This window comes from Ranitomeya variabilis, chromosome 8, assembly GCF_051348905.1.
Source record: "Ranitomeya variabilis isolate aRanVar5 chromosome 8, aRanVar5.hap1, whole genome shotgun sequence".
Taxonomy (NCBI): domain Eukaryota; kingdom Metazoa; phylum Chordata; class Amphibia; order Anura; family Dendrobatidae; genus Ranitomeya; species Ranitomeya variabilis.
Genome location: NC_135239.1, coordinates 184,486,793 through 184,514,480, shown reverse-complemented (window position 1 = coordinate 184,514,480; position 27,688 = coordinate 184,486,793). Strand labels below are relative to the sequence as shown.

General features: G+C 42.1%; 1 protein-coding gene across 2 annotated transcripts in view; it reads left to right on the top strand.

Moving 5' to 3' along the window:
- Positions 1-27,688, top strand: part of FGD3 (FYVE, RhoGEF and PH domain containing 3) — a 256,971-nt gene that overhangs the window by 118,122 nt on the left and 111,161 nt on the right. For both annotated transcript variants that reach the window (XM_077278182.1, XM_077278183.1), the window contains exons 2-4: positions 17,447-17,605; positions 24,830-25,013; positions 26,240-26,819. In XM_077278182.1, coding sequence (XP_077134297.1) covers positions 17,447-17,605; positions 24,830-25,013; positions 26,240-26,819 — 923 coding nt within the window. The remainder of the gene's footprint in view (positions 1-17,446; positions 17,606-24,829; positions 25,014-26,239; positions 26,820-27,688) is intronic.

Here is a 27,688-nt window from a genome sequence, read left to right as displayed (position 1 = left end):
TTTCTTTTTACATAGCACTGTTTATTGCTCTGAACAGCTGTCACCTGCCAAATATGATAGTATTGTTGCAATCCGATGTCACATTGTAGCACAAGAATCCTTGGTGTTTCACAATCCAGTACTCCTTACTGCCACAGCTGCATTACATAACACGCCGCCATCTGGTGCGGCAGAAGTGGCACGGTGTGGACAGATTTGGTAGATGATAGGAATTCGGCAAATACTTACATCATAATATTTTATATATTTTGCTTGCTTATATTGCGCCAACTGATTCTGGAGCGTTTTATAGACCTTTTTCTCACTCTCCGATGGGGCTACATCCCCTATCAGTATGTCTTTGGAGTGTTGGAGGAAACTGGAAAAAACCCACGCAAACACGGGGAGAACATACAAACTCTCTGCAGATCGTATTCTTGGTTGGGTTTATGCTACCCACTGAGCCAACGTGCTGCCTCAGTTAGAAGGCATAACCTGGATGATCGGTGAAGTGCATGTCTCCCATGGGTTCTTTTTTTTTTTTTTTTAGAACAGTAGTTTCTAGTTTTAACTCTGGTCCCATTGTTCTTCTTTCCTGAAATGTCCCCTATTAAATCTGTACATTACCACCCACCATCCGTATAGAGTGAAAATTTCCGGCATGGAAAAATGAGCATGCTACAGAGTTTTTTTTTTTTTCTAATCCACCGTGTCTTTTTGTTGCAGAAATGGTGCAGACTTTTACAGTGGATTTAACTCCTTTTATTTATAGGAGTGATCTAGAACCCATGTACATACCAACCAAATAAATGGTCAGACATAGAATACCTGGAAAGGCCAGTCCACCAGGGCAAGGACAACTTTTCAAAGGGTCTTAATTATAGTTAATTGCCGGAGGTTCCAAGTGGGGCGAGATCTCCCTTTAAGATGTCCAGATACCTTAACATGGGTATGAAACAGGTGGTTGTTGAAGACAACACATTTTAAATGGGATATATCATTGGAAAATGAATATATGAAAATGTGTAAATAAAAAAAAATAATTTAACATAAAAACTAACCAGTGTAAAAAAAAAAAACCCTTTTTAAATTGCTAAAAATATAGGTACTGAAAAATATATATATATATATATTAAAAAAAATAAAAGTAATATGTATAATTAAAAAAAAATCACTGCAGCTATTTTTATCAATTTAAGAGATAATATTGCATTTTTTACACTAGCCCTAGTTCTAATATTTAACTCTTCTTGTTCCACAGATGGACACTAGGAGTCATAGACTGACGCCAACCCTATTTGTTAAAAAATTGTTATTTAAGCATGCTCTAATCTGGGCAATGGTCACTGTGCAGGGAGGGAGGTGAGCTGTGACATCTCCTATTGTGAATGGTGGATACTGTGTTGTTTCCGGTATGTAGGTGTTACCTTTCATTGTAACCCTGCTTGTGAAGATAATGTGATTGATGAAAAGTTGTCTACACAGAGCAGAAAGTAGGAGTCCCTGTAACCAGTATGAAACGATCCTGGCCAGCTACAAAACAGTCCTACAAGATCAATGGAAAATTGCTTGTAAACACTGCACGTGTTCTGCTGTCTAGCAGCAGTGGTCGGTTTCCAAGGAAACAAACTGTAAACAAAAGAAAAGTGTTCATATCTCAAGAACCGACCAAAATGTTAAACAGTAAAAGACAAAAGTGCTTTTTTCTGCAAGCACTGTCCGACAATATCCGTCTACGGTCATTTTCAGATGCGTTTCCTTTTAGTGCCTGGCAGATAATTCAAGGTGATAATTGCTGGTCATGCTGAAAAGTATAGTAAAAAATCTAGACCTTTTTTTTACCTTTTACCTCCCGACTGCAATAACATTATGTAATGATGATCTGGCCGCATCATGGCGTGACAAATGTTCAGTTTGGAGTGTGACGAGCAAAGTCTCGCTGAATCTGTCACTGATCATCTTGTGCACGATGATCCATACGTGGGTTGATGTTCCTTTGCGACAGACTGTCATAGCCCAAACGATTGACAAATAAGAGTTTAATTAATTTCCTTCCCCATTTCAATTTACTTCTGCACGCTTCAAATAACGCCGGTGTTGCTAAGTGAAGGGGGGTAACTAATCTAATTAAGACCGAGAATCCAATAAGGACATCTAATTAGAGAAATCATGATGTGCAAAAAAAATAGGAAAGCTACAAAATAACAAGTGGTGTTGACAAAGATTCATTTTTTGTTACATAGATAGTTGGATATTTTGCAGTAAAGGGTTAATGAGTGCGGCTAACCCATAGGCTATGCTTTTGATTTTAGTTGTGACATTTTTGCCCAAAATTTGAGTAGCATGACTGAGAAATCAATGAAAATGAATTTTCTTTATTGCATCTTGGTGACCTTTTTCGACACCAAAAAACACAGTCGAGTTGCCCTAAAGTTAATTCATCTACTGGACTTTCAGTGGCACAACGGGCCATTGATTGATGGTGCAGGAACAATTGTGGTGTAGGTCAAGCCTTAGGGTACCATCTCACAGTGGCACTTTTGTCGCTATGACGGTACGATCCGTGACGTTCCAGCGATATCCATACGATATCGCTGTGTCTGACACGCAGCAGCGATCAGGGACCCTGCTGAGAATCATACGTCGTAGCAGATCGTTTGATGCGTTCGCTTGTAACCAGGGTAAACATCGGGTTACTAAGCGCAGGGCCGCGCTTAGTAACCCGATGTTTACCGTGGTTACCAGCGTAAAAGTAAAAAAAAAAAAAATCGTACATACTCACATTCCGGTGTCCTTCAGGTCCCTTGCCGTCTGCTTCTCGCACTGACTGACTGCCGGCCGGAAAGTGAGAGCAGATCACAGCGGCGACGTCACCGCTGTGATCTGCTTTCACTTTACGGCGGCTCTCAGTCAGTGCGGGAAGCAGACGGCTAGGGACCTGACGGACACCGGAATGTGAGTATGTACGGTTTTTTTTTTTTTTTACTTTTACGCTGGTAACCACGGTAAACATCGGGTTACTAAGCGCGGCCCTGCGCTTAGTAACCCGATGTTTACCCTGGTTACAAGCGAACGCATCGTTGGATCGCTGTCTCACACACCGATCCAGCGATGACAGCGGGAGATCCAGCGACGAAAGAAAGTTTCAAACGATCTGCTACGACGTACGATTCTCAGCAGGGTCCCTGATCGCTGCTGCGTGTCAGGCACAGCGATATCGTATGGATATCGCTGGAACGTCACGGATCGTACCGTCGTAGCGACAAAAGTGCCACTGTGAGACGGTACCCTTAGTTTTTCTTTCTTACGTAACAAATTGAGTTGACGTTATCAAATAAATCAAAGCGTTTGTTGGGTAGTTCCAACTAAACTCCAAAAGAGACCTGGTGCAAGGTGGGATCCGCCACCAGAAAAAGTGGCCTTTGAGCCTTGTGTACTGAGAATTTAATAAAGAAGTGGTTTTATTCACCTTGTGCCAGGTCAGTTTTGGAGTTTTATAGGGAAATGCCCAACCAACAATTGGGTAAATCATTATTACCAATTGGTCTTGTTCTTTGGCAAGCTCAGCCATGGATGCAAGACAGTGGCCACATGGTGTGGCACAACCTCTCACGGTGAGCCCTCTTAACTTTGTGGAACTCCTTTGTTACCATTACTTACCCTATGTGCCCTCCTTTGTTTATTTTTTGTCTATGCCTTCAGTACAAAATAAAGGACTTCATGCCTATTACCTTGTTCCCAGCAATTATGTGCCTCTGACCCAGATGTTTTTGACTAATCGACTGCAACATTTTCCCTCAATGTACAAAACACACAATCAATTTGGTAAGATCCAATGAGGAGGAAAAACTCCAGTCTATGCCATTCTCCACAGACAAAGGTGCTGGGACTCTTCCTCATTACACATGCAAGAGGTTTTTTTTTCTACTGTCTTCTCTAAATCCTTGGGAATTCGTATGGAGTTAGTTCCCCTTTTGCAGCTATAACAGCTTCCACTGTCCTGGAAAGACTTTCTGAAAGATTTTGGAGGTGTCTGTGGATATTTTTGCCTCTTTATCCAGAGGAAGACTTGTGAGGTCAGACACTGATGTTGGAGGAGAGGCCGGCTTACAATCTCCATTTCAGTTTATCCCAAAGGTGTATGAATGGGTTGATTTCCGGGCTTTGTGCAGCTAGTCATGATCATCTACCGTAAACTCTCCAAACCATGACTTTATGGACCTCCCTTATTTCAAAGGGGCCCAGTCATGAGGAACATAAAATGTCCTCATTCAAACTTGTAAAGTCGCCCTCTTTATGGTAGCCTGGCAGTTATTCACAAGCCACGCCATCTAGCAGATTCCAGAGGAACTTTGGTCATCACCCTTTAATCCGAGTACAAGAATCTGGACTTGCAGAGATGGCCCCTTGGGTTGTGTCCATGGAGTGGCTGAGGCTGGTGTTGTTTTAAAGTTTTTTAGAGTTTGGCATTGACTTATCGGGAAGCCACTTGTGGATGGTAATAGAGAGTTTTCTTCTTTCTGGGGGAAAGCGAGCGTAACATAGCATGGGCGGTTAGTCATGGGCGAGGGACTGACTCCTGACACACCTGCACCCTACATGGAGTACGCTACATGGAAGACGCTGTCCTGGCTGAGTGTGCAGACTTTGGTATTGTAGGCTGTGTGTTCATGCAGGCAGTATGCTGCTGCTGCTGTTCTCGGCTGGCCAGGACCATAAGATAACTCAAGAGACCAACAGTTTGTCTTAAACATTAGTTCTTTACCAAGCGATCCCAACAGTTCCTCGGTTACCCCTTTACACATGGGATAACTGCACATAACTTCAAATATGTTCCAGTTTTACAGAACATCATCATACCCAGTTTCAGTTCCCGTTGGGTCGTTCCCAATGTTACTGGTCCTATGAGTTCCCGCACAACCCAGACCAACACAACAGTACAATTTATAACAGTCAATCCCCCTTTCCAGCGGTTCCACGTCTAGTCTACTTAACGGTCCCATCATGACCGGAGTTAAGCCTTGTGCTCCCAGACGCTTGTGGACAACCTGCTCGGGAAATTGACTACTCTCACACACACCAATGAAGATAGCGTAGTACCTTGACAGTTAAGGGGCCTGGTCATTATTCTGTATTCCGACTCTTTCAGTCTAGGGCTGCTTGTTCAAGAGTCGGTCTCCAGCCATCTCATTGTTCTTGTCCCAGTACTTAAACCACAGCTTGAGTATCACGTTTTCTTCATTCCGGTCTCTTTCTTCTCCCGCCACAAGTCACCCAATGCATACGGCCTTGTTAGCCTGCGGACTAGATGTTAGTCCTTATCACACATTAGGTCTACTACAACTTCAATTACCCCTGAGGACCCATCTCTGTCCCTATATACTAACCCTTCACATTGTCGACTAGTCCTGACTGTTAACTACTTCTGACTCTGTTATATGTTGCTGGGCAGAACTTCCTCGCACAACATTATCTTATAATACTATACCCTTCACTATGCATTGCCTTATATTTCTTGTCTTGCATTTCACACTATACAGGAACACATATTATCAATTCTTTTCACACTCTATATTACAATACATAACAATTCACATTACGTAATATTTACATAAGACTCAAAACATTATTCACACTACAATACATTGATGCGATTGGTGTCTTCACAGGCACGAATGTGAGTCATTGTCTACCACCCCCACACAAGTTTACATGCTTTTTCCTGGGGAGCATAGCCATAAAGAATTCCTCCTAGTGGATGTCTTCATGAAGAGTCGATATCTTCTAAAATTTAACTATCATCAATCTGATGATAGGTTTAAAAGTGTCCATAATTTTATGGGATCCGATATCTTGATCATCCAATGTCGGATTTTATATTTTTGATTCTTAACACACAACCAATCATGGTGTTTCATTTTTATTATTTTCCTTGATGATCTGGCTGGGTCATTAGACCTGTGGATAGACAACCAGGATCTGGCTTTAGAAAGCTTTCACGTTCTCAAAGAAGGATATCTCTGGATTTTCTGCTACTTTAAAGAATTGTCAGCCTAAGAAAGTCAAGGGGGGGATTACCTGGTTGTAAAGCATTATACTGGATTTTTTTTTAAAGACTATCCGCATGAAGCACTGCAGTCTGTTTGCTCTTGGTGTCCAGGAGGGAATTTTCCAAAACATTCTAGAATAGAAGGTGCAAAGACTTATGGAAGACATACAACGTTCTACACACATTTAACGAAACGTCTTCACAGTTCACTTTTTCAGGTACTAACTATGTGCTTAGAGACAGAGTCCATCTCTTCAACCTACTAATCTGGAAGTGCTGTCAAAGGGCGCATTGTCTCTTAATCTGCATATTTGTCTCTTTTCTTTACACATTGTGAAAAGTGCACAAATTTTTCAATTTTTCTCATTCTGGTGTATTTCACCATAGAATTTCCTTATTATTACTTGTTTCCCGATCAGATCAGGTGTAATATACACCGTGTTCTATCTGGGGCTTTGACCCGAATGTTAGATATTGTGAGCTGCCTTCTTTTTTTCTCACATACCAATAATTTGCTTAGTATCGATTTAGGGAAAATGTTGACTTTATATACAATATCTGGTTTGGTGTAGTTTTTCTCCCCTAACTGGTTTACCTGCATGGTACAAAGAAATAACTTGATTATGGTTATTTGTATAGAAAAATCCCATAAAGGAGATTCCTCGGCTGATTTTTGAATGCCTTCATGGTAAGACAGGTGTACTTATTTTGAAAATCCATATTAGAATGGTTGTATGATCCTTTTTGAAAGTGTAAAACTCAACCTCTGCCTGCCTAGCCTTATTGACAACTGCTCCTCAGTGTCCCTCTTCCCTGCTGAGATCTCACACTGCTCAGTACAAGCTGCAGCTGTCAGTCAGGTTGTGTGTACAGAGACTGACTACAATGAGACTCATGAGCTCTCTCGTAATTGGACTCCTAAAATGCTCCTTTTATTATCAGAATTGTACAGCCATTCTCACATGGCTTTTCAAAGTAATTATTCTAGTCTCATCAGGTCCAAGAGATCTACTTGGCAATGTTTTCAATTCGTATTGTGAAATTTGGTGACAGATCCTCTTTTACTTGTCAATGTTGTGAGCTTGGTTCATAAACCCAAAATTGGTTGCAATAGATATTTTTATGTTGCCATTTTATTCTTTTATCTAATTTGCTCCTTTTTTAAACCATAACCGTTTTTTTTTTTGTCATTAACCTATAGTACACATGAAAATAAGTGGTATATCTAATCCGATAAGCCTGCTTCTTTACCCTCCTGGTCTGATTTTTCACTTTGTAAACTTTGTATTCAGTAGTAAAAATCTGTATTCAGCGAAAAAAGATTTGTCCATTACTCAAATAGGAGAAGTCAGTTGGTGCTCGTAAGATTCAATGGGGAGGGGAGGAGCTAGTGGCAGAAGCAAACATTCTGCTGCAAGTTCTCCGGCATTGACAGTTACATTTTTAAACTTTTTATTTTCAAAGTATAACTGTCAATTCAGGCGAACTTGCAGCAGAACATCTATATTTGCTTCTAGCTCCCCTTTCTCCTCCCCCTCTCCTCTCCATAGAACTTTATGAGCACCAATTGTCATCTAAGATGTCTGATCTGAAAGTTTTTATTTTCTCAAGACACATTTTACAGATTGTGACAACGAAAGGCTCAATCCAGGAGGAAAAAGAGTCAGATTTCTCTAATAAAATTATATTACAATGCTGCTTATTTTTGTTAACTATCGATTTAGAAAATAAAAATTTAAAACAGCGGGTTTTTTTTTTTTAAGTTAACTTCACTTCATTTTGTCTGTTTACTTTATTGTTTTTGCATCATCAGCACAATTTTGGTTATCCAGATGTTTTTAGCCTAATTCACTTTTTTACTTTTTTGAAATATCGCATCACTTTTTAAAAATTGTGCTTGGGTACCGTTATTGAGTAAAACATTAAACTAAACTAATATTTTATATTTGCTCTAAAAAAGGCACAAAAAAAATCTAAGACAAAAAAAGTTATTATAAAAAAAAAAAAATTAAAAAAAAGAAAATAATAAATTGGCTCTCTGTGTATTAAAACAATGCTTCTGTAACATCCACACAAAGCCAAGAATAATCCAGCCTCTTACCATTGCAAAAATATCGTATTCCATTAATGCAATTGGAACATGCCCATTGTAACACCGTGAGCTCTAACCTGCCGCTGCGAGATGCGGCCACTACAGTTTGGGCAGCTGATAGTACACTGTTGTAAAATCCATTTGCTTGATTTTACAAGATGGGTTTAGTAACAAGAAGTGGTCAACCAGGTAATTAATAATTTGTCTTGTCCACAAAATAATGGGCAGAGAGCGTTCACTATAGGAAATGAAGGTTTACCGGTACTAACGGTGTCTACTGAGAGGTAGTTAAATAGTCATGTAATGACACTCAGTGCTTCATGGTAAATAAAGTAAATAAATAACAAAATGTTAATCCATCAACATCTTTTAATCTTCTATCTGTTGCTGCACTCCTGAGCAATTAGCAGTTTCATTCATACGCTAATTACTCATTACTTGCTCTTGATGTAACAGAGCACTTATTAAGCTTTTGCATTCTGTAGTTGTTTCTCCCCCCCCCCCCCCCCCCCCCCAACACCAGCCTCTTTAGCTTGATTAGTAGTTCACTGTCTGATGTCCTTGGCTGACTTCACACAGACACTAAACTGTCAAACAAGCTAAAGAGGCTGGTGCTGGGTGGAGAAACAACCTCAGAAAGCTGTGTTTATTTAAAAGCTAAGCCACACCCAGAGCACTTATCGCCTCTTTTACATATGAATGAAAGTGCTAATTTATTGAGCTTGCAGCAACAGATAGAAGATATAAATGTGTCAATGGATTTAAATTTTAAAGACATGCATGCATCAATGTGGTTTTGGGAGGGTTCACAGATTCTCTGTAAATTTGAGATGGAACGCAGCTGCAGAATACCAGCGTCTCTGCACTAAAAGACATTAAAGTAATGGTAATTCAAATCTCAACCAAAAAATGCATCACAAATATGGAAAATGTGGTAATCAAAGCCAATTTGCTATTGTAGCTTTGTATTTATCATTGGAAAAAAAGCATGAAAAAGTTTTTTTGCACATAGCAACATGGCTTAAAGGAAAAAAAAAAGTCTAATATTGATTAATACAAGTGACCGCTGCAGCCAATTACTGGTCTTAGTGATTGACAGCATCAATCATGTTGATACACATGTCATCGGAACAGAGAAGTAAAAATAAATTGTTGAGGACTATGGGGAGCGTTGTCGCTGGAGCTGATTGAACACTTGGGGTTTGGTTATTTTTTTCACTTCATTGGAGGAAACGCTAAAGGATATTATATATTTATTTATTTGTCACTTTGTATTATATTCCATTGTATATGTTTGTTCCTTAGAATCACTAAACACTTGTGCCATCGGGTTCCGAAGCGAAACGGCCAAGAATCTCCATATTAAATACCTTTAATATCCTCTAGGAATAAGATGTAAGATCGAACGTTGCAGATTTTTCTTTTCCTGCAGTCACATTATTATGCACATTCCTGTCATTTTGTAGACGGAAGATTAAGAAAAACGTCTCCTGATACAGCGGCAATGTCCAGACCGCGCCACGGGGCTGTGTATGAAAAGTTCATTGTACTCTCCTGAAGGCAGCGTCGTTCCCTCTGACCTAAATACCTCTCTCATGGTCTCATCAGTTTCTACATTCTCAACTGGTTCTTTACTTGGGGTCATAACATCTCGAGATATAAAATGCATAGTCCTTTCCATCCCACGGTGCAGGGTTTATTATATGATGACAGCATTTGGCAATGAGGCAGACATTGTAGCTTTATGATATTGTTCCATATGCCTCAATGTTAATGCCTGTCCATTGGATAAATGGAGGTCCATGTGTAAAGTGTCCGCGGGCGGCAGCCATGGCCGAGCTATTGCTTCATAGCGCCCTGGCACTTTACAGCTTTGCAGGAAAACAGTGTCCCAGTGTGCTGTCAGGTGAGGGGACATCACACTCCCTTGCCTCCACTGTCTCCATTCCTCCATCTTTAGGAGCCGCCGCGCACAACTTGGGGGACACCAAGTTCATTTCAACAATCAGAAGTTTACTGGACAGTTCAGGTTCATCAAATGTAACATAGGAAAGGGCACAGCACTTTTTGTTCCTTATTTACTTAGAACAACACCTATTCAGTACTACCATCCATTCCTCCTGGACTGTCCCTATGCCCACTGACACCGTCAGCCCCAGGGATTTCCTGTCCAGTTCAGTAGTGCACCTGGGATCCGTCACCTTCCGATCACGCTGTTCTGCATCCCTCTTGCCCCATGGGCCAGAGGACACAAGGTTCCCTTAGCCCCTATGCCGGACCTTGAGCTCCTGACATTGCCTGAACGTCTGCATGAGTTTCCAATGTGGCGTCCCATTGTCTGCTATGATGGGTACATGCTGTCCCTAGCAGCTCGCTGTCCCTAGCAGCTCGCTGTCCCTAGCAGCCCGCTGTCCCTAGCAGCCCACTGCACCTGAACTTGATGTTGTTGCTGTACTTCCCTATCTGAGTCACTTCCAGGAAGTGCCTCCTTTTCACTAGAACTAGCCCCTCCCTCTGTGGGCTTGTCCCAAACATTACCTGTATGTTATCCTATACCTTCAGCTAACTTACAGTTATTATCCTAGAACAGTCTGTACTAAGCCTATTGTCCTTCTTATGTCCTATCATTACACATTACCAACATGTCCTATAACACTGCCACACACTATGCCTATTATACTTCACGTTACTATATTACCAGTACTTATACTACACCATATCACATTACACACTAGAGGCATAGAGACGCATGACACTGTTCACATTACACAATATTGATGAACAGAGCAGTACAGTCCACCATGCTTACACAAGCCTTTCAATATAATTCACGGTCTCCACCAATCAGGAGTCTTTAATTAGGTTCTTCATGACCGAAGCATTGATTGCCTATTCTTTTAGTGTGGAGGTTCAACCTTCGGAACGTACCCCGGCCGTCTCCACTCCTTATCCATATGGGAGGCTATGCCATATGCTGCCTCCTGTCCTATTTAGTACCATCGTTATTTCCTAAATCAATAGTACACATGAAAATAAGGAACTTTGTAATATATCTTATCAGAGAAGTCTCCTTCTTTCTCCTCCCAGAGTGATCTTACACTCTCAATTAAAGGGGAAAATGTGTAATCGGTAAAGACAGACTTTCCCATTACTGATATAGGAGATGACAATTGGTGCTTATAAAGTTCTATGGAGGGGGGAGGAGCTAGAGGCCGACAGATATTCTGCTGAACGTTCTATAGAACTTTGAGCACCAACTGTCTTCTATCTCAGTAATGACTAAAATCCGTCTTCAGTGAGTACAGAATTTCCCATGTATTGAGAATTTTTGGAAGGAATGAGTCATTCAGGAGGAGAAAGAAGCGGATTTCTCAAATAAGAGAAATTCTAAAGTTTCTTATTTTCACGTGTACTATTGATTTAGGACATAAAACTTCCAATGACGGTATTATTTGTATGCCTGATAAGCTGCAATACCAAAGTGCCTCTGAAGATTAATTCCAATTTGTCACTGATGGTCGATCACAAGGATAGTCTCCAATGTTTAAGTCCTAGAGGAACGTTTTAGTAGGAAGGCTGCCAAGTAAACAAATGTAGACTTGTTTGGACCATGGGTCTTTTACAACAAAATTTAAACTAAAGAATCTTTTAAAATATTATGTCTCCGATAATCAGGAAAAGCTATTAGTTGTGTATAAAGGGTTACATAGTGATCAGAGTCATTTCGGGAAATTCTGAAAATATCGCTGTACACCGAGCCAACTGCCTAGCACCAAATGTCTTGTAGCACAGCCGAGCTTTCATCAGCTGCTCATGATCATTATGGTACAGAGCAGCTTGTTCAGTTATTTTTTTTTCTAGTTTTATTTCTTTTTGCTCTATGTTTGAATTGCACTCGTATAGGCACCAACGTAAGGCCGCTCCTGCAGTGCTGAAAGTGTCACCGCCATTTTCATATTTATTTCATAAATCAATATTGTACATGAAAACAAGCCATTTCTTATCAAATACATTTTGTCTCCTCCCGGATTGATCTTTCGGTGTCGATTCATGGATTCAATCTTTATTCTGTGATTTTCTAAGAACTGACAGAGATGACAGTTAGTGCTTGTAAGGTTCTATGGAGATGGGAGGAGCTAGAGGTGTTCTCCTGAGACAGTTACAGGTCTCCATAGAACTTTATAAGCACCAACTGCCCTCTCCTATCTCAGTAATGGGGAAGTCTGTATTGGCTGAGGACACATTTTACTGGTGCGGTGAGAATTTTAAAAATGAATGACGAGTCCAGGAGGAGAAAGAGGCAGATTTTTTTTTTTAAAGATATATTTATTTAAAGCATTCTATATCTATTGATTTTATGAAAAAACAAGGCAAAATGATGATGAAGCCTTCCTGGCTAGATTCTCCATTTCCCACCAGGTGAAGTATAGTGGGTACCATCTTGTTTCCAATTTTTAACCTCTGGATCGGATACTTTTGTATAACCAATGTTATGTTAAAAAAACATGGAAAATGCGCAATTCAAATGCTGCATACATATTCTGCTTAAATATAATCCCGATATGTTTGCTTTTTGCTCTACCGGGAGCAAGACATTGAGTAGGAGCAGTTAAGAATTAGTATCGTCTCTATTTTATTCGTTTATACCCCTGCTATTTCCATGCTCAGGAGTCCGGTGGGTGGTCCTTCTTAGTGATAGACATCTACTGTATCTCTTGATGTACGCTCTTACAGGCAAAGCTGTCAATCACTCAATGGGACCACCCACTGGACTCCTAAGCAAGGAAAGAGCAGTCAATAGGACCACCCACTGGACTCCTAAGCAAGGACAGAGCAATCAATAGGACCACCCACTGGACTCCTAAACAAGGAAAGGGCAGTCAATAATACCACCCACTGGACTCCTAAGCAAGGACAGAGCAGTCAATAGGACCACCCACTGGACTCCTAAGCAAGGGAAGACCAGTCAATAGGACCACCCACTGGACTCCTAAGCAAGGACAGAGCAGTCAATAATACCACGCACTGAACTTCTAAGCAAGGACAAAGCAGTCAATAATACCACCCACTGGACTCCTAAGCAAGGAAAGAGCAGTCAATAAGACCACCCACTGGACTCCTAAGCAAGGAAAGAGCAGTCAATAAGACCACCCACTGGACTCCTAAGCAAGGACAGAGCAGTCAATATGACCACCCACAAGACTCCTAAGCAAGGACAGAGCAGTCAATAATATCACCCACTGGACTTCTAAGCAAGGACGCAGCAGTCAATAGGACCACCCACTGGACTCCTAAGCAAGGAAAGAGCAGTCAATATGACCACCCACTGGACTCCTAAGCAAGGATAGAGCAGTCAATAAGACCACCCACTGGACTCCTAAGCAAGGACAGAGCAGTCAATATGACCACCCACAAGACTCCTAAGCAAGGACAGAGCAGTCAATAGGACCACCCACTGGACTCCTAAGCAAGGACAGAGCAGTCAATATGACCACCCACAAGACTCCTAAGCAAGGACAGAGCAGTCAATAGGACCACCCACTGGACTCCTAAGCAAGGAAAGAGCAGTCAATAATATCACCCACTGGACTTCTAAGCAAGGACGCAGCAGTCAATAGAACCACCCACTGGACTCCTAAGCAAGGAAAGAGCAGTCAATATGACCACCCACTGGACTCCTAAGCAAGGATAGAGCAGTCAATAAGACCACCCACTGGACTCCTAAGCAAGGACAGAGCAGTCAATATGACCACCCACAAGACTCCTAAGCAAGGACAGAGCAGTCAATAGGACCACCCACTGGACTCCTAAGCAAGGAAAGAGCAGTCAATAATATCACCCACTGGACTTCTAAGCAAGGACGCAGCAGTCAATAGAACCACCCACTGGACTCCTAAGCAAGGAAAGAGCAGTCAATATGACCACCCACTGGACTCCTAAGCAAGGATAGAGCAGTCAATAAGACCACCCACTGGACTCCTAAGCAAGGATAGAGCAGTCAATAAGACCACCCACTGGACTCCTAAGGAAGGATAGAGCAGTCAATAAGGCCACCCACTGGACTCTAAGCAAGGACAGAGCAGTCAATAGGACCACCTACTGGACTCCTAAGCAAGGAAAGAGCAGTAAATGCTGCAGCAGTTGTACTAACAGACCTATATATGAATCCTGCTCTATAACATGCTGTCCACAGATAGGAGTGAACATATGACATTTCACCATTACATAAAATTCCGTTTGTAAAGACAAATTTAAGATGGATAACATTTTTATACAGTGATGAATCTTTTATAAGGCTCCTCCGTGATTTTATAGCCATCTATAGCTTCTACTCCTTATAGACAGTCAATAGCTATTTGGTGCCGGTCCGACCAGCTTAGACATGGGCTGAACCAAGGACAAAAAATCGTGGCCTTATGGGGAGAAAAACATAATCCAATTTCTAAAAACCTTTTATGAGCATTTACTACCATGAGCTTTTATGTAAGGTTGTGCCACTTGCCAGTGTCCTATTCTACCCGATCATTGTTTATATGAAAGTATCTTATTGTCTGTATTGTGTAGCATTGTGCGGTTTGTCAGCCTTTATTCCAGTGTATGCTGAATGCGCTCCTATTCACTTGCAGAAATCTTTTATTTTACTTTTGAAAAGAAAATCCTTTTTACCGTTCAATTTGCTTTCTCCTTTTCATTTAGTTTTTCACAAGCATGGCGCAGTGTTTAGCTATTATGGTTATGTAAAATGTGAGATTTTAATACTAGTGATAAGATTGGACTGTCCCGATTGGGTCACCTTGTCGTGGTGGGACGGCTTTTATTCTTTCTTCATGAAAATAGTGATAACTAAGTCCCCTATGTTATTTGCATATACTAGCACTATTTTGTTGTGAATTCCGCTCTTGGGCTCCCTCCGGTGGTTATAAGTAGCATTTTTGTGAATTCTGCTCTTGGGCTCCCTCCTGTGGTTTTGAGTGGTATGGCTGCTTCTTGGATTTAGCATCGGCAGCTGCTTTCACTGATCGTCTTCCTGGCTCGGCTACATTAGTCTGGCTTTATCCCTGATTCAATGCCAGTTGTCAATTGTTGAGCTTGGAGTCATGGCTCTCTGAGGATTTCCCTGTTCCTCTGACCATTTCAGCAAAGCTAAGTCCTTGCTTGTCTTTTTGCAGTTCACTTATTGTGGACTTTGTTGTTTTGCATTTTCTGCTCATTTGTCCAGCTTATCAGTATGGATCTGTTTAGCTAAGCTGGAAGCTCTGGGCAGCAGAGTTTGCCCTCCACACCTTTAGTCAGGTGTGGAGATTTTTGCATTTCTCTGCGGTGGACTTTTTCTAGTTTTTTTTTTTTACCGACCGCACAGTGTTCTGTCCTGTACTAAATCCTATCTAGCTAGTAGTGGCCTCCTTTGCTAAAATCTTGCTTCATACTACGTATGTCATTTCCGTCTCCTCTCACAGTCATTATTTGTGGGGGGCTGTCCTATCCTTTGGGGATTTTCTCTGAGGCGAGATAGCTTTCCTGTTTCTGCCTTTAGGGGTAGCTAGATCTCCGGCCGAGACGAGGTGTCTAGGGAGTGACAGGAACATCCCACGGCTACTGCTAGTGTCTGTGTTAAGATTGGGAACTGCGGTCTGTATAGTTACCACCTGCTCAGAGCTAGTCGCATGTCGCTCCTTAATCACCAAACCATAACACTATTTAGTTATTTACTTACTATACGGTATATAGTCTTACTATTTAGTTATTTACTTACTATAGGGTATATACTCTTCTTTTTTCTTTTTTTTTCCTTTTTCTTGGGTTTTGTCTGTGAAATGGCCACCGTGTGAATGTCCTCTTACACATTGCACACATACCAACTTATGCTCCTTCTCTTTAGTGAGTTTTATTACTAGTACATAGTAAAGTGATACGATTGAAGCGCAGGAAGAAGAGTAGTTGATAAATGTAACCGGCACAAGTACATCCTTGTTGGCCTACGAAGAAGTAAATCAAGATGAAAAGGAGGAAAACATTGGAAAAGACCTGTGGCTTGAGGGATAGGGGACACTTATTTTTCTATGCTCTGGTCCAGTTATCTTATACTCCCCACTTTCAACATTTTATGGTGCATCTCTATTCACTTCTATGGGAGTCCTTAACATACCTGAACTTGACCGTTTTCAGGCCTCCCATAGAAGTGAGAGTAGCGCATATCCGGCCAACTCTTCTTTTTTCAGCGGCTCAAGATTGGGTCTGTTCTCAAGATTGTGAGACGTAAGCAATCCGTGTCTGCGCCATTTCCTCATCTATCAGAAATATTTATTGCATACCTTGTGGAATTGTAAAGCGCTACAGAATATGTTGGCGCTATATAAATAAAGATTATTATTATTTTTTGGGATGTGCCATTGACTTGTGAAATGAGACATCCTTTTAAGGTTTCCTTGCCTATTAGCTGAATATCGGATGACCATTACCATGTCATCAGGGTCTCCTGACCATCTAGTGTGTATGGCAATTTCCTGACTCATTGCATTAAGGGAAAAAGTAGGATGGGGCATCTTGAATTTTAACATGCCTAATCCTTTGTGTTCAAGGGAGATAAGCCGCCATTCGATATGTCTGGCATGTGTATAAAGGCAACGTTTAGCCAAGAACTCTAAGGTGGAGGGCAACCTTCATACAGATGCTCTTGAATGACTATTTAGTGGCCGATTTAGCAAAATATTTACACCAATTTTCTGGAAATTGAAAAATCAGAAAAATTTTTGAGAGTATAAAGTTGTGCCAAACATTGTGAATTTTGGCATTTTCCAGTCTTGGACAGCTCTGCCAAATTGGAGTGAGCATGAGCATAACGGAGTGTAGTGATGCCCACCGAAATCCTCAAAAGTTATGCCACTTTAGTGGAGTAATTTACAGCAGAAATATTACTCCATTCCCTGACCGGAGTAGGATTTCTGACGAGGCGCACACCAAATTCATTAAATAGTAGATGCCTCTTTATGAATCAGCACATCTTACCCCGTCATGCCCCTTCATAAACACTGACATGGACCATATTAATTTGAGTGACTCTGAAGGTCTAATAGTACATGACTCTTTTTTTTCTTCTCATGACGCCCTAGGTATACTGTGGCATAACTACTTATTCGTTAGGTAGTGTTATGCCGCCTTTTAGACTATGTAGGTTGACAACACCTACGGGAAAGGTACATGGGGCTACAGTGAACTGCTACTCCCATTTTACGGAGATTGATTAATTGGTAAAAATATATATTTACTGATGTTTTTGGCATTTTCTTACCCCAAAATAATCAAGTGTTATTTATTTGTCTTTCCAGGTTGTGGCTATACCACTTTCCAAGTGAAGTGTCATGTTGAATCAAGTCCATTTGGAAAAGCTCCGTACACGAGCCCGGTACCATGTATTCAGCAACCTGGAAAAAAGCCACGGGCAAAAGCTCATCCAATCAGGAAGTCAAATCTAGAAAAACCTCAAGGTTGGTATTTAATGTCTTGGAATAATTTTGACATAGCGTTAAATTTAATTTCTGGGCGTTTATAAACAGAAAACAATAAGATTTAAAAAAGAAAAAGATCGATTTTTTTTTATTTTTTTATATGTGAAACAATTTGTATAATGATACTACTCTTGTTGAGTTAATGTGGGTGATCACAAGGGTGTCAGGTGGACCGTGGACTACCTGATATGAAATGGCTCAGACATGGGTTTCTTTCTTCTATCCAGGTTTTTTTTTTTTTATCAAAGAGCAGCACTATGTAGGGACAGAGACCCTGATTCCAGCGTTGTCACTTACTGGGCTGCTTAGTATAGTTTTGATAACCTTTTAAACAGTAATTTTATCACTCGAGGATTAGTAAGCCTGCAGCCATGTAATCATCCTCCTCTGTATAACCCCACCCCCATCACTGATTGGCAGCTTTCTGCCTATGCACGTTGTAAACAGGGAGCTGCCAATCTGTGGTGTGGGTGGGGTTATACAGAGCTTAGCATTCAGAGAACTGCTAGATCTGCAGCAGAAAAAACGGTGATTTTATGAAAACTACCGCAAGCAGCCCAGTAAGTGACACAGAGCTGGAACTGGGGCCTCTGCTCTCACACGGGGTAGCAAAAATCTAGTAAATGATTCCTTTTACACATTGGAACAAAAGAACAGATTATTTAGAAACTCTGCTTTGACTCCGTTTTCTGTGGTGATCAACAATACAATCTCTTGTGTAGTTTGCTCCAGATAACTTTTTTGGCCCTGTTGTGGCTCTTCTTGGTAACTATTTAACTACCGACACTGGGTCTGCGTACATCCATGTAGTAGCTCAGCTTTTCCTCTACCGCCTTACATAGTCTCACTTGATGTCCATTCCTGCCGTGATCGAGCACAGCCGCTACTTGCACTTCCTCGGTTGTCAGTCCTCTGTGCTGAAACCTGTCTCTTCTGCATCGCTGCAGCTTCTCTTTTTCTTAGCTTTGTCAAGGTGCTGCCAGACAAGAATTGGTCCATAACCCCACCCCATCTTTGGCCAGCTAACCCTCCCTATATGTCCTTCTGGTCCCATCAACTAAAAGGCCATTTCTCCCGTGTTCCCCACTGAATTTTATCACAAACTTCCCATACACCTTGTGTATGACTATCCTCCAGGAACAGCGCTCGGGGGCTCATCTTCGTAATGTAATTCTGCTCAAACTGAACCGGAAACTAAAAGCCTAAAATGCCAGTACAGTCAGTTCCCAGCTTTAGAGACTCCTGGAAGTGGTTGGCAACCACTTTATCCCAAGTGTCTAGTAGTCCCCTCCTAAACCTGGGGCACACCCTTACCTAAGTACCATGCCATGGCACTAGTGCCCAAATGCAATCCTTCCACCCCGCGCTCCTGTAGGTAAGATTTTCATCTATTGCATTCATTCGATTCTTCTCAATGTCCTCATCTACAAAATATAGGAGTGGGCCAGAGGGCAGCAGCTATATGGCCAGTGGGAGTAGTGTCACATCCTCGAGGGGAACGGATTGGAATAAAAAAATTGCTGAGGGGTTAAAATGGTGGTCCGGTACATATTTATAAAGAGCTTTATATCTATGTGTAACTGGAGCGCCCCCACACCGCCGCAGGGCCGAGGGGCACCCGGAGCCGGGCCTCTGAGTCTCTGCTCTGGGGTTGTCACGGTGGCTAGACCCGGTCCGTGGCCCTGTCTGTCAGTGGGGGACGTCCGGTGCAATAAGTGGTGTTGTAACGGTGCAGTTGTGGGGTGCAGGTCGCGGTAAATAACGAGGACACCAGGTTGCAGTCTCTTTACCTCTTTACTGAAGATCTCTGAGTCCTCAGTCCAGAATACGGCTCACCAGGCTGCGCAAGTCCGGCCGGTCCAATGACACTTCCAGAGTTCTCTTCACAGGAGGAAATCTGTGCCTTCCCCCTAGCGCTATGTGTTGTAGTCCTTCCCTGCTGCGCTTACGGAAAGTACCCCACAACTGTTGTGTCTGTTTCTTAAGTTCCCTCACAACTCGACTAGATGATGTTCTGCTAATCCTCCGTCCCTCCCTGAGGTTCGGGTAGGAACGGCACCCGTTTGACGGGTAGGCCTGGAGTTCTTCCGAGACCCTAGAGACGCCCCTCTCCCACAATTGCCTCCCAAGACTTCATAGGTGATTTGAGTTAGACAGCCCGCCTGAGACTGACTGTCCTGCCGCTGTTTGGAGTATCGCTTGAAGCTGAATGTTATTCTACTCCCTCGGCGTTCCGGCCACCGGTAGTGCGCCTCAGTAGGATGTTGCTTCGATCTTACAGCACGACTCCTACTGGTATTTCTCCTTTGCGTGATCCCGTTTCTCACTCAGCACAATCTATCTCTCTTCTAATCCTTTCTTGGGCACCGCCGCTACCCGGAGCAGGCACGGTCCCGTTACGTTCGTTCTCGTTGCCAAGCCTCTGTCAGGATCCCACCCCTGACAGAGACCCTACTGTATCTTCCCCTACAACACCCTCTGCCACAAGGTGTTGCCTGGTTCCAACCCAGTCAGCTTTCTGATCTAACTTCCCGCCTGACCCCCAGTTTACCCACTATGGTGGGGAGTGGCCTAATGAATAGCACCCTTAGCTCCCCCCGGAGGCCCGGCTGTGAAATGTATTGGTGTCTGTGATACCTGATCAGATGAACTCCTTCAGTGCCATCGGACGCACCATAGCTCCCCGTAGTGGCGGAGCCACAGTACTGCAACGACCAGGACTCTGGGGCGCTGCATAACCTTTAACCACTTATTTGCTTTATTATAAAGTTCCCTACCGTTCTCTCTATCCTAATAATCCTTATATTTGTCTTCTTTTCTTTACTTCTTGTGACTTTTCGCTTGCAGTCATTTCCCCACAGCTTCTATCACCTCCCCATGACAGGACATCTTCAGTTAGTGGTGCTGCAGTCACTTACCACAGTCTCTGTCATTGCGTCCCCTGGTGACGTCTTGTTTCAGGACGTCGCCACCGCCACACATCTTTCCCCGTCACCTGCATCTTCAGTCACCACCGCCACAGTCTCTGCTTCCGACGCTGCCATCATTTTTCTCCTTTGTCATCAGGGGACAGTGATAGAAGCAGGGTGAGTGGTAGTAGCACAGCTTCCTGTTAAACGATTTGTTTCATGGCATGATGGAAGCTATGGATCAACGCTGCTGTCACTCACACTGCTTCTATCACTTACCCCTGATAACACCTCAGTTCAGGGAAAGAGACAGCGGTGATGGAAGGAAGGTGAATGACAGCAGAACTGCACTCAAACGAATAATCATCATGAGGGAGGCACTGCTGTTCTTCTGTTACTCACCCTACTTCTATCACTGCACCCTGATGACCTCTCAATCTGAGGAATTCAGGGACGTGTCAGTGTTAGGCTTCTTTCACACTTCCGTTGTTTGGCCATCGTCGCAATGTGTCGTTTTGGAGAAAAAAACGCATCCTGCAAAGTTGCCCGCAGGATGCATTTTTTCCCCATAGACTTGCCTTAGCAACGCATTGTGACGTATGGCCATACGTTGCATGCGTCGTCCACTGGATGCGTCGGGTTTTTGCGGCCCGTTGTTGCAAAAAAACGTTCAAGGGAACGTTTTTTCATCCGTTGCGTCCTGCAATTTGGACTGCGCATGCCCGGGCGGAGATCGCCATCTCCTCCCCGGGACTTTAGAATGAGCAGCAGACGCATTGAAAAACTGCGTCCGCAGTTCACGTTTGGCACAATTTCACCAACGTCTGTCGGTACGTTGCGTCGATGCTTTGTGATGGCCGAGAACCGACGGAAGTGTGAAAGAAGCCCTTAGCAGAGACTGTGGGGGCGACCATTGTAGATGCATGGGGAGGCTGAGAAGTGTGCTGGAGGTCACTGAAGATTTGGACAGTGGCCACCGAAGCCATCATCACTTCTCCATCACATCCCCTTGAAATAGGACATCATTAGGGGATGGCAGTGACAAAGCTATGGCAAGTCTGCCCCTTTATGACGTCCTGTTCCATGGAGGGGTGATAACACTGTGGGGAAGTGACTTCAGGGCCATTCTCCTGTGATGTCTCATTTGAAACTCCCCTGAAACAAAACGTCACAGGAAGTAAAGAAAAAAAATCATACATAGGAATTAGTAGGAAAGGAGTGAAGTTAGGAAATATTTTTTATTTTAATTCTTTTTTTTAACAGGGATATGATGCCCACATTGCTATATACTACGTGGGCTGTGCTATATACTACGTGGGCTGTGTTTCGCCAATTGGTCGCGGCCGGCCGAATCCTGTGTATTCAATGTATTATTCTAAAATCTTCCTTAATAAACTACATACATATTCTAGAATACCCGATGCGTTAGAATCGGGCTACCATCTTGTAATATCTAATCCGCTTTAATAGTATGAGGAGGAGTCATTTGCATTCCTCCTAGTGACCTGCTCCTACACGTTCATTATTAATTTCTGAGCTTTAAGTCCTTTAAATCAGACAAAATTCTTCAGATCGTCTCTGCTCGGATTCTCATCTGTAGTTCAGTCCTTCCGGTAGCTATTGAGTTACTCAGAGCTCAGCAAATGCAACTATAGAAGGAAGTAAGGTTGACAGTGGTTAGCCACAAATTTTCTGAAGACTCTCTGCGCGTGTGGGAGGGTCGAGGAATATGTAAGAAGATTTACAATTCCTTGTATCTGCACATTTCTGACATACTTTGTAAAGGGACTGGTCACAAAGAATTGATTTCAGGCATTTAATCACAAGACTGCTGATACTGGACCTTTATCATGTGTACAGAGGTATTAGATTGTAAAAGGGCAACGGATATTACTTCCTTATATACATAACTTTTATATTCCAGATACATTGATCTTTGTCATTTTGCGACTTCTGCCAAATTATTAGAAATATAAATTGGATACTTGGTGGAAGATAATACGTATGGCTGTCTCTTTGTGTAGGTTTCTTAGGGCTGGAATGGTATGTCGGTCTAGATATGCTGCAGAATGAGGACTATAAGGACAAAGGTATTGGGACACATTCACATTTCATCTTACGTGAACTTTTCCGACCTTCCATTCTAAATCCAAAGGTAGTAACAAGGAGTTGGTGCCCACTTTGCAGTTATAACACTATTCTGGGAAGACTTTCTAAAAGATTTTAGGGGTGTCTGGGGAATGTTTGCCCCTTCAACAACAAGGGCATTTGTGAAGTCAGATACTGATGTTGGACTGATCAGAGGGTTGGGCTCGTAATTTCCATTCTAATTCATCTCAAAGGTATGGCCAGGGCTCTGTGGTGCTGGAAACGTTCTTCCACACCAAACTCCCACCAACCATATGTATGGTATGGAACTTGTGCACTGGGCACAATCATGGGAAACAGAAAAGGGCCTTTCCCAAACTGTTCCCACAAAGTTGGAAGATACAATTGTCTAATTGGTATGCTGAAACGTTAAGTTTTCCCTCCACTTGAACCAAAGGAGTCTAGACTAAACCCTGAAAACCAACCCTATTGCATTATCTCTCTGCCACCGAACTGTACAGTTGGCACAATGCAGTCAGGTGGTTAACGTTCTCCTGGCCTTCACCAAATCCAGACTCGTCCATCAGACGCCAGATAGAGAAGTGTGGTCCATCACTTCACAGAGCACTCCAGAATCCATTGGCTTTCACTTTTCATCACACCATTGGACACATGACATTGGCGATATAAGGCGGCATTCAACTGCTCAACCATGGAAGCCCATGCCATGAAACTCTGGGAGGGGGCACAGTTTTTGTACCTGGAGGAAGTCTGGACTCTGCAGTTATGGAGTCAGTGAGCTCTTTACCACCAGCCATTGGCACATTTTCGTAAAAGCGGACAGCATGGTGAGGAACCGGGTTTTATACACACGGAATGAGGGGCCAGATGTTATACATGGGGTGCAATTGGACTCAATGAAAAACTTGAATTCAAAGATTAAGAAGTGTGTCCTGTTACCTTTGTCTGTATAGTGGCTCAAGTCCTTATTTGCCAGCTTTCCTGGAACATATGGGAAGTTCCTAGAATAAGAGGACATGCCCCACCCAGACATTTGGAAGAGTGAGCAAATCTCGTGGGTCCTAACAAATCTACCCAAAACCTCCCAGAAACCAGGTATTCTGGAGGTTTTTTTAATCGGGGTGATTGAGGGGGTGCGAGAATTGTGTTAACAGAGGTGGTAAACGTGTGTGCGAGTGGAGGCGTCAGAACAAACACATCTCCTGCATGATTGTCATGAAAAGTTGGCAAGTATGATCCAAACAGGTCTGGTGTGAACTTAAGTTCATCTAAAAAAAGAAGAGGGAAGCTATCCTAAGAAATTGACTTATTGTTTGCAGGTTTTTGTGTTAAATGTATTTTTTTTCTTTAAATTGTCATTTTTTTTACATATTACAATCTGGATTAAAAATAAATAATAGAAAACGTGCAATTTTAACACTGACTGCTGAGGCTTTTTGAGACTTTAACTTCCAGTTGTATCAGGAAACAACATGTGTACATAGCCACATTGAACAGACCCCGCCCCTAGCTTTTGTACTGAACTTCTAATGAGCATGTCCAAAGGTTATTGTGAAGGGACAGAGCAGGGTCTTCTGTTACATTGCCTATTGTGATTGGTGGATCCTGTGTTATCAGCGGTATATAGAAGTGCTACATGTCATTCTAATCCTGCCTCTGATGATAATGAGCCTGCTGAAAACTATTCCTAAATGGTCAAGAAGTGAGTCTAACCAAATGCCAGCGTGAAAATGAAAAGTCACCAATTTCTATCTATTAGATTGCACGTAAGGGACTGAGCTAATGACAACGGCTTACAGTTAATAGTGGTTTGAAAGAGAAACATATAGTGGCTCTACATGATGGGCTCTTAGATTAAGGGGCACTTTACTGTTCCTTCTACTGTTCTACCTCCACATTATGCAGGTAAGTGTTTTATGTTCTTTTTTTTAAGATTTTCATTTTTGGATTTGTTAATTTGCTGGTTGGGACATAGATCGGACCTTGCTTTGGTGAAGCATGCATTGATTTACGAGCCCCAAAATGTACCTGCATAGTGCAATCATTGGTGCTAGATGATGTTCCCATTTACCAGTGCAGAATACTGCATTAAATATGCATGGAAATGGATACAAAGCAAACACTTGTACTTTTTCTTACAGATTCTAATTTTATTATTATTATTATTATTATTTTTTATTATTAGTACCTCCTAAGCCAGCTCATCTCATATCAGGAGGACAAGACAGGTCTGGCCTAAGAATCCCTCCAGCACCCTCAAGACCGCTGCCATCCATACCTAAAGCCACCAGAAAATTGGGAATAAGACAACGGAATCAGACTAACGCGTCAGACATCAGTATTCTCATTGAAAAGTTTGAGAATTTCAGGTAAATATAAATTCTATTTCCTATGTGCACCGCTAAAGACGATGCTAAATGTTTGTGTGTCATTCTACCTTAACGGGGTAGTCCAGTTTAGAAAATCCATTTTCCTAATAGGGAATTATGGGGTTGACATCTATAAGTAGCAGACTTAAGTTGCACACAGTTGCATATTTCTGTAGCGTATATTCAACTGAATTTTTCAAGCTTTCCTATTGAGAATATTTACAGTAGTGTTACATGGTATCACGTACACACTTCTCGGCGTGTGATGTGGGGTACGACTACAAGGGTTAATTTATCCTTTCTCACTGCAACCTCTGTTGTAGGCTGCAAACTGAGCATAAATCACACCCCGACACAGTCCGTTCACCCTGGATGCACAACACGCTGCCACCACTCCTCAAATACATGGGGTGATGAGTCCCCGAATTGTATTCTACTGTCCGATAATCAAAGGCCATCCGCTCCCTGAAAGGGTATGGATTCTTTAAGAGCATACAAGGACCAAACTTATTAAAGTTTTAAGCATTAATCTAAAAAATACAGTGCTTACAAGAAAGGGGTATAAAAAGATTAAAAAAAAGAAAGTGACACAAAGATAAGCAAAACAGTTATAAAATGCAGAGGGAGAAATAACAGAAATGCCTAAATGGTTCCATCTAAAGTTAAGCTTCTGTTTACTCAAGGGTAGGAGAAAAAGTTTATGGATCATATCCAGCTTGGGAAGATCCCCACATGCAAAAACCTTTCCACTGTGTAGCCCATCTTTTATAGGTCTGGTTCTGGACTTGAGTTTCTAGGATGGCCTACAGTATATTGTAATATTGAAATCGCAGGTCTGTCAGTAGACCATGGGCTAATGAGGAGGCAAGCACATTGCATATTAAATACCTTGTTCTCCAGCCCTTCACCCACCATCCCTATAGTAAATCGAAGATGTCCAGCCTGGCCACAAAGGACCATATGTCCAAGCTTTGGAGCTCCAGCTCACCATGCTGAGGTGTCAGGAGTGACTGACTTTGTAGCCCCAGTGATACCTCCCTTGGTTCTGAGTTCCTGTAACAAGAGTCATTGATGTTATGACCCCTTGTCTAGTGTCAATCGTGTGAATGTCAGACTTAATCTAATGTTATTTTACTGATGCTGATGTTATAATTTCCTTTACACCTGTTTTATGTGGATTGACTATAGATTGAACAAACCAACATAACTGGTTTACAATTTTTTAGACAACCTATAAAACCTGTCAAGCACAACCATCTAAATTCTTATCTGAAAATGGAACGTGGATCAGGAGCTTCCAAACACCCTCGCTCATCAAGGAACGATTCAGCTATTGAGAGTGGATTATCTGCTGACGAACAGACTGGGCCGGATGACAACGATCCTTCGATGTCTCACAGCTCAGAAATGTCAAATTCTGATAACATCAAGTTTAAGGACTTGGGTATCAATGACATCAATAGCTGTGGTGAAACTTCATCTGTACATACAATCGGGGAATCAAACCGAGAAAATGACAATGAGGACCTCACGGTAGATCAAAACGACAATGGTAAAATACCCAACCGAGACAGTGGTATTGATAGCCCCTCGTGTTGTGTGGTTGGAGAAGTGTTTTCCAACGATGAAACTATTGAACCAAGAAAGCTCATGTTACCTGTGGCAAATATTGGAATGGGTACTAGGACATCTGTTGACCAAAAGAGGGACTCGACTCAGGATGAAGACAGTGACATGGATGAAGGAAGCAGTGAAGAACATGAAAGCACAGAACTGACAAAACCCGAGAATAATGATGCCAACAAGGTAAGAGCTATATGTTTTATTCTTGAAAATAACATCAAATCCCATTATTTTTATTGAACATTAACTCAGCGACGCTTACGTGCGAGGATTTTTCTTCATATGTGAAGGAATTGAGATACAAACTCAACCCTACTGCAGTAGTACTGGAGTTATGGAGGGACAGTAGATAATTTTATTGAGTTCAATCAGTAAAATGTTAATAGGGTTCATGTATCTTCATGAAATGAACACATTACAGTGCAGTGTCTGTTTTATTTTACGATGAATATATTGATTCCACGCAGGAAGCAGAGCTAATAAAATATCTGGTTTTATGAACCATTTATAAGTCTCCGTGGAATTGACAGTCCTTGTAGAGCCCGGCACGTCTACCTAATGATGTCTCCATAATCCTTCTTGAACATTAATGTCTAGGATTCATTGGACTCGTCCAAGATTGTAATTTGCTCTGTTCGTTCTTGGTTTGGCTAGGACTACTAGATGGCTTTTTCAGCATAAAATATTATTCTGATTTAATAAGTTTATAGAGTTTCAAAAATTTGTAGAAAACAAGGATCTGGCACTGCTCACCATTCATATCTTTCATAACCAGGTGGTAACCATATACAACATTGTCCTTACCGTAATTGCAGCCGAATTCCTCTGATGGTCCTTACCAGGAAAAAAGACCGCTTGAAAATAAGAAAGGAAGAAAATTGGGGCAGTCACCATTTGGCGTAAAAAAAACCAACAACTTTATTTTACTTTCCAGGAAACAGACATTGTGTAGACAAGTGTGGCTGACAGCAGGAAGTCTTAGGCTCAGAGGAAGCTTGATTTCAGGCGAAACTGCTGCCAACCACATTTGTCTTTACAATCTTTATTTCATG